The sequence below is a fragment of the Solenopsis invicta genome, chromosome 8 (assembly GCF_016802725.1).
Source record: "Solenopsis invicta isolate M01_SB chromosome 8, UNIL_Sinv_3.0, whole genome shotgun sequence".
Classification (NCBI taxonomy): Eukaryota; Metazoa; Arthropoda; class Insecta; order Hymenoptera; family Formicidae; genus Solenopsis; species Solenopsis invicta.
The window spans coordinates 2,863,672-2,876,678 of NC_052671.1; the positions used below are offsets into that span (position 1 = coordinate 2,863,672).

At 44.3% G+C, this 13,007-nt stretch overlaps 1 protein-coding gene across 5 annotated transcripts in view; it reads right to left on the reverse strand.

Moving 5' to 3' along the window:
- Positions 1-13,007, reverse strand: part of LOC105199657 (ETS-like protein pointed) — a 133,295-nt gene that overhangs the window by 44,422 nt on the left and 75,866 nt on the right. Inside the window, exon 1 of one of the 5 annotated variants that reach the window (XM_026134612.2) lies at positions 7,605-10,354. The exons of the other annotated variants lie outside the window; for them this stretch is intronic. Within the exon in view, the coding sequence (XP_025990397.1) occupies positions 7,605-7,710 (106 nt within the window). The 5' untranslated portion in view covers positions 7,711-10,354. Of the gene's footprint in view, positions 1-7,604; positions 10,355-13,007 lie in introns of those variants that run through there. 5 annotated transcript variants of the gene reach the window in all.

Consider the following 13,007-nt stretch of genomic DNA (forward strand, 5'->3'; position numbering starts at 1 on the left):
GTATTACCTGTCTGACGGATCGTGTCCGAAATGCTCCAACTAGTCTAACTTGTGATTACTTTGGCTATTAAATTATATACATTTTATTATTTTCTAAAGCGATGTTTCAACATTTGTTCTAGAAAGCTGAAAATACGTTTGTGAATTTTTAGAGATTTTTTAAATCATTTTAAATAGGTTAAAAAAAATGAAGAGATTTGAGTTATCCGGAATGGCAGGAATGAGGCACCTCTGGGCATAGTATTGTAAGAGTTAAATTTTATAGTGTTTGTAAACAAGATATTAATACAATTTTCGATGCAAACGCCGAGAGAGGTATGAAACCGAAAAATCTTTTCTCTCTCAATCGAAGTAAGACTTCCCTATAATACAGGCTTATCGAAAGTGAAGCTACGACTTGGCTATTTAATGCGAGAGCAATTAGCTTTCATAATGCGTAGCTGGGCGAACATACTGAAAACGGAGCGCTTTGTATCTCGGGTCGATAGCGCGTCAGTGAATCAGGGTGTACGTTATCGTAACCACGAATTATCATGCGCGGGGTGGCGGGCGGGACTGAAACCGAGATTACCAGCTCATTGGGGCTCTGAAAAATTCAAGGAGAGGTACTAGGACTGACGATGGTAATCCCCCGACGGGATATCGCAATCGCAAAACGGTCGGTTGCCGGCGCTGATAAATCGCCGGGTGCTAGGAACGGGGGAGAAGGAAGGAGTCCTTGTTGCACGCGGCAGTTGATAGCGAGGCGCGCGATGGTAACGAGCGGTAGCGTCATTGTTAACCGACGATTATCGCGAAACCGCGTGTTTCGCCGAGATAACACGGATAGGATTCCATAATTAGTCGTAAGTAATCTCCGCGCAATTTGCCATCGTTGTCCGTACCAATTAATTCGCGCTCCCAACTACGCTCCGCTGAATGAAAACGATTCAGCTCACGAGATGCGCGGACGTCATCTCGTTTGACGATTTTTCTTCGATAATTTATAACTCGGCTCCCTTCCCGCACGCACGATTCTCAGCACGTAGCGATCTATGTCTTATTAAAGTGAAAACAGATTTTAATAAAAATTCAAAACACTTGGGGATGTGTGGGACATTTCTCAAAACATATTGTATTCGAAAAATGGCGGCGATAAAAAGTTATTTCAATAAGAAGTAGACGTCTGCTCTAATGAAAATATAACAAACTATAAAATTATAAAGATGTGTTATTAAATAAAAATATAATTTTATTCACACAACTTTCACATGTACATAGTTTATTTGAAGTGTTAATATTATAACACATTTCCAAATTTTATTTACTTTGCAGGGACCGATACATCCTTAAATTCAAATATCATTCAAATACATTTCATTTTAGATTAATTAAAAGAAATGAGATTTGATTATATGCAAATAATGATATTTGAATTTAAGTATTCTGAATTTTTATTTAATTTTTTTTATATATTCTAAAAGTCCAATTCGAAAGAAAATTCCTAAATTTTTGTATAAGTAATAAAATAAAAATATTATCACTTAAAATAAGTAAGAAGCAAAAGCTTGAAAAGGATATGATAATATTGACTGCCATAACACACGTTATTTAAGTTATCGTCAAGATAAGTTCCAATAGATTTGAGATAACAGGTTTGACTCCCAAGAGTCAAATCCTTTTTCTGACGCCTGAGATATCCCCGGTATTGTTTAGATGGGACAGATTTTTTTTTTTTCATCAGTTCCCGAGATGAGAGAAACTGTTGTGCGCGTTGGCACCATTGTTATACTTCGATTATCGCGGAGAGTGTTTTGCCGAGATACGACGGTAGCCCGATAGGAGACGCGATAATGGCGACGCACGCTTTTCGACTTCCTGGCAACGTCGGCAATGTGACCGATACTCGGGCAACAATTTAGTTAATGACTCACACGCACGTACAAAATAAATGAACCAGCGCGCGCACAGCATCGCATCGGGTCGCATCGAGAATCGTGGACCACGAACCAATTACCGCGTTCCGCGGTTGATTAGCTGCTCCTCTCGCGCGCTCGCTGTCAGCTTCCGTGAATCAATTTATATCAGGGTTTTATCGTTGCTCTTTTTTCCATGGAAAAACCACACCGCATCGCCTCGCTACCCCGATCCCCTCCCCCTTAATCGTCGACCGTTGTTACATACCGTTGCTATTCGCACTCGCAAATGCATCGTCGTCGAACGTGACCGACATAGCCGCTGGTGAACTATAATAACTACGCAAATGTGATTCCGATTACGTGTGAAAGTCGTATAAAACCAATGCAAAAGCCATTGCGCTGTGAAATCAATATAAAACCAATATAAGACCAATATTGCGTTGTGAAACTGGTGTAAAAGTAATGCGAAGCCAATATTGTGTAGAAGTTGCTCTACAACATTTGAGAGTTGGCCTAATTTGTTGTATTCAACATTCCGTTTCAAATTGAGACTATAATACATATGTGTACATATATGTGTAACGATTAGACCAATTTCAAATGTCAGAAGAATCGGAATCGTCGAATTCAAAGTTCGCCGTGAACCACGGAAAATTACTGTCGCTCTCGATCGTCGTCATCGCGGTCATCTGAAAGGGCTCATAAAAATTCATTAAAACTACTCAATGTCAATGCGTTATATTGAAAGGCACAGCGCGTTCCTCTTGGTTTGGCCTATTTGTATGTCCACGGGCGAGAGAAAGTGCGCCACTTTGAACTCTATACGTCAGATTTTACGAGTGTTTGAGGGAGCTAAACAGCCGTCATTTTGAAACCGGAACCAAGATAACGTTCTGCAGTTGTTCGCGGCACATCTTCGCCAGATGCGAGAGACTTTTTGATGTATATATAGCTATAATCGGGTCAAGCCATTCGCTGCTCGCTGCTGTGGACAAATGCATGTGAGCGGACACGCGCGTCGCCTTTCATTCAGAAGTCGCAGAGATTTTCTCACACGACTGAGACTCCTTTCGGAAATACTTTATACGATAATTAATGTACGCTATATTCAATTGGGTGTTCAAAAATCTCTTAATAATTGTTTTTCTCTACGTAAATCGTTTTGTACACTGAGACTAAATTTTTCAACTCGATTTAATTTTTTCAATCCGAACGTTTACGTAGCTGACTTAAATACATAAAATACTTGAACACGAATTTAAGCATTTATATATTTCACTTAAATACATAAATATTTCAACTAAAGAAATTTAATCGAGCTGGAAAATTTAGTCAAGTTAACAAGTTTTTTTTCTCATTGTCAGTGTACACTGGAAAAAATGCTGTAATATAAAGGTAATTTGAATCAATTAAACATCACGTCACAATTACAGTTGATTCGCAATTTTACGTAAGAATCAAGAGTAAAGAAAAAATGTAACGACTTTTAAACCAATAAGTAAACTGTGCTCAACTTTTACACGGGTACTCAAATGTAACACTATTTTAAAGTAATGTACGAATTTTTTATATCTTTGATAATTTTTTGCTGACTGATGATGGCTAGAATTGTTTATTCTTTACATACGCTGAAAATGGCTCCAAAGCGAGTCAAAACATTCGTTTGATTGATTTGGTTATTTCAAGATGAATAAATAATTATATGAAGATTAATAATTTTGATTGCGCATCCATACTCGCGCTGACTCTCATTAGCCTTATTCTAAATTGTGTGTTGTTTTGATTTTTGATAATGTTTCGAGATACGACAAATGTATCCTTAAATCTTTTTGTTTCATTAATATTGTTATTTAATCTTAATATCTCCAATTATAGACTGATGCTGTTGATTGAGCAGCATTTTTTCTCTGCGCAATGTAAATTACGATATTAAAAGTGAATTGTATTGTATTTATAGAACGGGGAAACGTATCACACGGCAAAGGCAATTCGAATTATTCGCAGAATCGAGAATAGCGCCAACGATCGCAACTGGATCGATACGAAATTGCTCGGGGTAAGGGGGAGGGGGGAGAGGGTAATCAGTTCGGGATATGATTGACTGACTTTGAAATACGTGCGGATATTAATAGAAGGGGGCATTGGGGATGTGGGGAATGTCTCGTTTTATGGTTTTATGTTTTTACCACGAATGTGTGCGCGCGCCCAGTGCCATGAATATTCGCCTAGGCGCTGTTGCGACGGATTTTTCTTGCGCAATTCGTAATCGCGGTTACATAATTCACGCAATTACAGAATCAATGAAAAGAAATAAATCGGCCAGATTACAGCTCACGTGCTGCACGGAATGTACACAAAGAGATTGGTTCACGTTACACCGACGTTCAAATTTAGAATTAAACGAAGAGTTTGATTTATCGAGAGGGAGAAAAAATCGCGAGCGCGCATTTAATTCCCTTAATTTCTGACAAAAAAGTCTCGTTACGAGCGCAAATAATTCTCTCGATTCTTCCAAACAAACGACTTACTCACTTGACGTAACAGCTGAACGGGAAACGACTTGTTTTCTAGCGTATGTAATGCGGCGTACGATTCGTACGCGTGTCAGTCGAAAGCACTGACGGCGCGCCGCAACGCAATGCTTATGTCATTGCACTGACAATGAAAGTTAGAATCACTGTCTGTAGCGTCCGTGCAATCTTACTACTTCCACGAAATGAATTATTGAAATGCTAACGTTGCCTGCATTATGCCTCGGTGCGTCGCGCCGTGGCGTGCCGCGTCGCAAAGTGTCTACTTTCTCATTTCGCGCAATTATCAGTAATCTCATTTAGCGCGCTCGCTTAAGCGGATCAATTTTATAATGTGTAACAAACATTTGTAAATACGACGTTTCAGGCGACCCTGGTCGACATAATGACGAATTTCCAGCTATGCATTTTTACTCGGATAATGCAACTTAAAATTGCGGCAGCTTTCGTAACTTTAATAGTTAATCTCTCGAATTACATGTATTTGCCTGTGCGCATTATTAGAGTAAGATACGTTTTGGAAATTTTCCTACGCGATTTTCTTGGAATATCACATGTGAATTACATCCCTCCAAATATAGCTTTCGAAATGAGAAGAATTCGGCATTTTGCGAAGGGAAAAATTTGCTAAAAAAAAAAAAAAAAATTCTCTCTATGAAACTTCAGAACTACAGAAGAATATTTGGCTTAATGACAACTGGAAATTCCTGGAATATCTTTTAAGTGAGCTATATAAGCTTTCTTCGATCATTAGATTTAAACAACCGTTATAGAGCGTTCTTCTTTATGGTTTTCGTTAAAATCTTAACAATAACTGTTTGCAACAAAAAACAGGTGCGGCGAGTCGTTATCGTAGCTATTAAAAGCAGGAAAACAGCTCGGTAGCAGTTTTACCGACAATTATTTAGCGCCATAAAATTTATGATTAAGCAGTAACAATCGATATAGATATTTCGATCGAGCAATGTGGACGGTCATTACGGTTTCCTTCCCGTTTGGCAAAAAGTAAACGTGAACTTTCGTTACGTTCCCGAATTTTTACGCGTCGAGTCGATTAGAAGAAAACGCGTCACGAACCCCGAGTTAATACCCCATGTCGATACAACGAATGGAAGTGAAAGGACATCGTGATTAATAGGAAACATTAGTATTTAAACCCATCTAAAACTTCACCGAGTGTTTCACCGGTTTTTTTTTTTTTTTCAACACGCTTACTTGCAACTCGAAGATTGCGCAAACCATCGAGAAAAAAATCTAATTCGCTGCGGACGAACCCAAGTGTCTTGCTCGCGAAGTCGATGCCCTCCACGTCGAACAAAACGAGAGCGCGCCGTTTTTGTTTTTTTTCTTTCCCCTCGCGATACCGCGCGGCTAATCCCCGTTCATTATATACCCGCGTTGTATATTACTCTCCTGCAAAACTTGATCGAATCGCTCGTCGAGTGTATCGTAGAATACTCGCGTAGCCACGCGGTAGTTTCTACCGCGCTGTCAATATTAATCCAATATACGAATACCAGAAATACTTTGAATAGTAAGAGCTCTACTTGCGATATCTGCAACGAAGAAAACGGATCAAGCAGTTGCCTCGAAACCGGTTGCCAGGAAGTATCGTCGAATAGCAGCAGCAGCAACAGCAGCAGCGGCTACTCGCTCGACAGATCCCCTACTTAAGGATCGCACACAGGAGGCCGTAGGAAACTGCTTGACTATACGGACTCTTAGACGAGTCTTGCAGCGAGTAGGAATTTTTCGGGATATTTCAAGTAATTTTAATAAACCTGCGTTGGCAAAAATTTGCTTCAGAAACTGAGAATTGAAAACTTTTTTACGCAAAAATGATTGCGGAAAAGCTTGAAGCTAAATGGAAAAAAACACCGTGATTACAAATTATTTTTGCAACACAATGTCATGAAACTTTCATCGAGTCTTAATGTCAACGCAGTTATTTTTTTCTGTAAAGTGTTCCCTGTTAAATGCATGTGCAACTGAGAGATTGACATGTTAATTATTATACTTGATTGATACGCGAAAAAGTTATTAATAATTAATTTTATTATATCGGTAATACAATAATAAAATAAATTATTAATATTGTCTAATAAGTTAAATTATCTAATTCAATACCGCCCTCGCCCTCTTTTTCTCGGCTGATTAGCCGGTGTATCTCGTTACAATAACTCAAAAGCCGAATAGCTGCGACCCCCTAGCAACGAGTCCTCCCAACTGCAGGAAGTGCATACGAGCGGTGTGGATTATGTTCGCGCGCGAGCAGCGCCGATGACATCTGCTACAATCTGTCGGAAACTAAGTCACGTTTGGGTTAATCACGTTGGCACGATCACGCTGGCGTCTCCAATGTCAGAGTCAGGGTTAATCTTCATTTCCGGAAGTGGGACACGCGCGCATGGCCCGAGCACGGACCAAATTTATATACTACCCCTTAACTACTGTGACCGCGCGAGTGGCGCGAAACACGTCCCAGATTTGTTCTACGTTCTTCTATACACCTTGCGCGTGCGCAGACGAATTCTGATAGAGTTATAAAATATTAATAAAAATTACGAGACTTTTTATTAATATTTTATTTATCAGTTAATAATCAACTCTAAAGGATCTTAATTATATAGAAGGATATGCTATTTCGATGTACGATTACGTAATTACTGTCCACTAAAAATCGAATTTCTTATCATTTGGCATGTCAATCGTATCAACTTTGCTACTTACGAAACTAATAACTTGTTTTTTTTCTTTTTATGGATAACACGTCATGACATGGCATAATGAATAACAGCCACGAATAGCGAACAAAACAGGTCAATGAATTCAAATCAATTGGCTGAACGCCGTAAAAATCTTGGATTACATTTATCAACACATGTCGCGGTTTCATTCAGCGTAGCTGACGTGACATGTTATTTATATGATATCGCAAACGATTATCGTTTTTCACAATTGGGTTACAATATCGAGCGTATTCAATATAAATAATATAAAAAAATAAGGACGGATAATAACTCGAAATCGCGCAATATTCCACAGTGGAACTTTTACGGCTATCAGCTAACTCTTATGAGATCATTATGTTAAATGTTTTACGCTTCATTACGTCTCATTGTAACGAGACAAACGTAAGCAACTGCACAGTCAGCTCTGTCCCTGAGATTCCTACCTCTGGACCTGCCAAAGGACTTCATGGCCTTGATTCCCATTCCGGCGTAAGTGTCGCCGCCGTAATCAACGTACATGAGTGCCGATCTTGCGTAATCACTGCACATGCACGTAGTCCAGGCTTGTCAGTGTGTCATTCGTCCGTTTCTCCCTTATATTTCGCTATCGAACTCGTGTTCCTTCGAAGACGACCCGTCACTCATCAGTTCATTCACGTGCGTAACGTCGAACTCGATTTCGCCGACGATCACATACCGATATTCAGCCCACGAGACGCAGAGACCTGGCTGGCCGTCTATCCCATAATGCACGAGAGTTCCTCTCGACGAGCGACGAACCGACCGATGTCATCGGCGTCAAATCACTCGGCGACGAATACACCTTTCGTGGCGCGAGGACAATGCGCCGTTTCTCGAGAGGACAAACGATCGTCCAATGCCATTGAGATCGCCGATCGTTGTTTACACTCGGCGGCGCGGCGTCGCGATGTAACGTACACATACACACACACACGCGCACACAATCGGCGGCCGTTGGCTGGTCGCTGACAGTTTCGACTTATCAATGGCGAGAGGCCGAGAGAAGAGATCCGGGAGCGTCGACGAGGCGCGCTACTGGTCGGGCGGGCGGACGCGGGCCGCGGAGCACGGCGCGCGGCGTGTCCACCATGTGTTTGCTATCAATTCATAACTGCGACCCACACGGGTTATTTCCGAATACCTGCTTGCGCAACCGCCCGTTGCTCCGGGACCACCGTCGTCCCACCGGGGCTGGGGAGGAGCAAAGAGGGACACGTTCGGAGGGCGGCGCGGCGAGATAGAGCGAATACTCCGACGATGGAAGGAGCGAGAGTCCGAAAATATGAAACGTCGTCAGAGAACAGGCGAGGCGAGTGGCCCTCTACTACTTCGTTCAGCGTCCGAATTCACGGCGACACGGGAGGGTCAGAGGCCAGCCAGGCTATCCTCCCTCGTGCGCGCTGGACACAATAATCTGATCGCTGAGGTAAGCGCGGCACACTTGACGCACTTGTGTCTCTCTCGAGAGAGAGGGAACGCGCACACGCGAGACGCCGCGCACTGAACGCGGCGAGAGAGGCCAAGAGAGCGCACGCACGTATCGCCGCGCGTCACGGACGCTTCTCGTACTCGGGACCGTGTGTTGTGTATCGCGCGGCTGAGGATCGAGGTGATCCGCCGCCCCGGCCACGAAACGATCTTTCCTTCGGCGCCACCGGAGTTCGTTAAGCCGAAGCGCCACTGTCGGACACGTACGACCGCGTTCCGCAGGTAAGTGCGTACACGCCGGCCTGAGAGAGAGAGAAAGAGAGAAAGAGGGAGAGTGAGAGAGGCACGAGGGGCAGAAACTCCAACGAAGAAGAAGAAGAAGAAGAAGAAGAGAGGTAGAGGAGAGCAAAGGTGCAGGAGAAAAGTAGAGGGAAAGGGAGGAGAAGGTAGAGAGCGAGAGAAGGGAGACGAGCGTCTTGATGCTTCTCTCTTTCTCTCGGAGAGGGGAAGTGGATGCGTCTCCGATCGCGTCTTACGTATTCGCGAGACCGGCTGGGATTTCACGGGCGTCAACGGTCCGGTAAAGGGGACCAGCGACGAGCCGCGCCGCGCCGGTTCAGATTCGTTTCACACGACTCACTCAGGCGAACACGCGAGTTTTGCGGGGAACCGTATTTTCGGGGGAGCCGCAGAACGATGCGGTAAAATGCGAGGTAAAACGTTGGAAGTCGCTTTCTTTGCACGCTACGTCAAAGGGGAACCGACGCAACGGGAGGCGGGAGAGTGACGAACGAGAGTAAGACGATCGCCGCCACCGCCGCCGCCGCCGGTTTCCTCATCGTGACTCCGGTGTCACGGATGGCTAAGTCGCATGACAGTCGCGCTACGTGTGTGTGTGTATACGTATACGTGCGCTCGCGGATGCCAGAGGGGAGCGAGGCGTAAGAACGGAAGGAGATGAGGACGCGCGAAGGAGGTGGGCGGCAAGGGACACGGTTTATTATAGGGGAAGCGTGCCGTAGATAGCAACTCGCGCGGAGACCGAGAAAGAAAGAGAGACGAAAGCGTTCGGAAGCGAGAGGAGGAAAGAAGAGACCGAGCGAGGCCGAATTATGCGAAAAGAGACGTAGACGCGAAGATTCTTAATATACGTAGGCCCAGAGGAGAGACACGGTAAGAGTGAGCGGCGGTATTTTCAGCTGAATGGGGGAGGGCTCGGAGGAGAAGGGAAAAACGTTAAGCAGATACGCGCGAATACGGGAATACAATCCGAAAATACGACTGAGACCGGAGCTGTCTCGCGAAGAACGTAAAAACGTTCAACGTGAGCCATCATCCGTAGGGCAGATATCCAGGTGGAATTAACGGAGCGACGGAGACAAAAGGAGACAAAAGGAGAGAGAAAAGTCGAAACGTACGCGTGAGCGAGCACGAGACGGGAAGAACGAGCGAGATCGACGACGGAACTGGAAGGGACGTGCGAGAGGGAGACGAAAAACACTTGACTCCCCCACCACGCTACGATCGCACGACGCGACAGCGGTGGAGCGGAGTGGAGCGGCAGCGACAGCGGCAGCGGCAGCGGCAGCAACGGCGCAGGCCTCTAGCCCTCACTCTTCTCTCGCTGAGTTTTATGAATGAATACTCTCCCGTCACACACGGTGGACTAACACTGGCTCGTCGGCGCGCACGCTACGACGAACGGGGCGCGCGCTGTCCCATCTCTCTCTCTTCCTCTGCCGCTCTCTCTCCCTCTCCCTCAACCCTGCTCCGTCGTCTCTCTCTCTCTCTCTCTCTCTCTCTCTCTCTCTCTCTCTCTCTCTCTCTCTCTCTCTCTCTCTCTCTCTCTCTCTCTTTCTCTCTCCGTTTTCCGAGATCTCTCGCGCGCGTAAAATCGCGAGGCGTACGAGTATGCTAGGCGACGTGCACGCGCGTATACGTACACACGCGCGCGACGCGGAGTCCGCACGACGACGAGTAAATACAGAGTTGGCTAATGCACGGGCGCGCAGGTCCGCCGCCGTCCGTTCCTTCCTTCATTCGGTTTGCCGGTTCGTTCATTCATGCTCGAGCCGCACGCTTTAACTGGTAGCTCACCTCGACCGTCCCGAGAGGCTCCCTCCTCCTCCTCCACCACCTCCTCTCTTCCTCCTTCTCCCGCTTCATCTCTCTCCTCCTCTCCTCTCTTCCTCCTCGCTCAGATCAAATCTCTTTTCCGCCGCTTGGCCGTTCGACGTCGCCAGCCACCACCGTCGTCTTCGTCGTCGTCGTCGTCGTCGTCGTGACGTTGACGTCACGCTAGATGAAGAAACGAGTTGGCACTTTCCGAGAATGACTGCAGTTCCTCGCGTGACCTTCTTTCAGCGGCTGCCCGGACAGTAGGGTGGACTATCTTTCCGAGCACGGTGGCCTTCGCCGCTTACATACGCCAGCACGAAGGGCATATATGGGTTGCGATATTATTTTTGATACGTATTTCGCTTAGGCGATACTCGAGAATGCAAATTTCTTCCCCCTGCATATTGTTGGAGATCGTTCGATTAAATTAATCATATCGTAGGAATTTTTGTGGAACAATCTTCGATCCAGTTGTTAAAATATAATTTGACGGACATACGACTAAGACCATTGCACGCAACAAAGGTTTAGTCGTAAAGCCGTAAAATTTGAAATCGTATTGTCAAACGTGGATACATAGAAATCTGATGCTGTCCATTTTAAAAGAATAACGTACGTGATATTTTAATCTGCTTACATATTGCCTTTCGGCGATAAATTTCGTTTTGGAACTTAAAAATAGCTAGGTCATGTGCGGCTTTCATACTGGTTGAAGGCATACGAGACATTAACTGTAATCTCTCGACTTGACAGAAATTTTGATTACTGCTTTGTCATTAAGCCGTCATGTGGCGCAGATAAAATTTTATCTTCGAATAGAACTTTATCTCGAAACAAAAACAGAACTAAGCTCATGTTTTTTTTATGTATGTAAATAAATATTTGTTTAAAAAAAAGATTTTATATTAGACACGGGGGTAGAAGTATTATGAAAAGGAGATAATAAAAAATTGTGAGCATACAATTTCAGCGCGGTTTATCTACGCTGACATGGTAGACAAGAATACGACTGTTGAGGGATATATTTGCATAGACAATATTATATATGCCAGTAAAATTTACATAAATTATTTCCAGAACAACTCTCTCGTTTAATTATAGCATCTACGCAAGTAAAGGTAATAACGAGGGCAGCCCTTCGATCTGCACGATTGCTCGATAACGAGCGCAGTTAACTGACGTATATAAACAAAGGTGAACGACGGTCGAACGGTAAAGTTTTTAGCGGCGCGGTAGAAACGCGGATGTCGCGCGGCACTTTTACAGCTTCTTCGTCGGCGGAATAATCGACGATAAAAAGGCAGCGAGGTGTAATTATATGTTATCAACGCAAACACGGTTTTACTAACTTTCCTACGGTCGCACGGTGGATCGCACCGCGGCCACCTCGTCGGAGGATGTCGTGCGTGTGATTGATGAAAAACTCGTCGCCCGCGGGCACGAGGCTAAAAATTTCCTTCGCGCGGCTAGCAACTTCCGGCTAACACGTCCGCAGGACCATTCATAAACTCGCTCGGTACACCGTCAAACGGAGAGACGAGACATTCACTCCTCTCTCAGCTCCCATTCCAGCGGCTACCAATCGCGATTCCGCGAGCTATATTTTACGCCGCTTCTCGTACGTATAACTGTACGGACGCGATGTGACTGCGCCTTCCCATCTTCCTCTCTCCACGGGCGTCTCTCTCTCTCGCTCTCTCTCTCTCTCTCTCTCTCTCGCAACCGGTTACGCCGCATTCGTTTCGATAGATTAACTGGGAAACGAATTGCCGAGAGACAATTTGGCAAGACACGGTATTCCATGGCGAGCTTGGTTCTAATCTGGACCTCGAACAGATGTTCGTCTCATTGGCTCCAGATAGATTTCGATAAACGTTAAAAGCGACTCAAACTATAATTAAATCACTTAAATTAGAAAGCGCTTCATCGCAGAAATCTTGAAAGTCGCTCATTTGATTTCCAAGGAAGACACGTATCTTCGTATGCAGGGTGTCTTTAAAATCTGTTCCCGCCGCATATAATATATTTTAGAAACGCTTCAAAATTATGAAAAGCCGCCAAGTATACGTATTCGATCGTTTTAATGAGCTGCTCTTTAAGATAGTTGGGGAGGAATGGCCCATCGAAATGATTAAACGCGTATTTCGCGGTTATTCATAATTTTGAATTATTTCCGAAATATGGAGAGACTTTATAATATATATAATATCCTGTACATCGAACATTATTTTATAATTAAAAAATGACAAATTTCGGAGACTCTTACCGACGAAAAACAC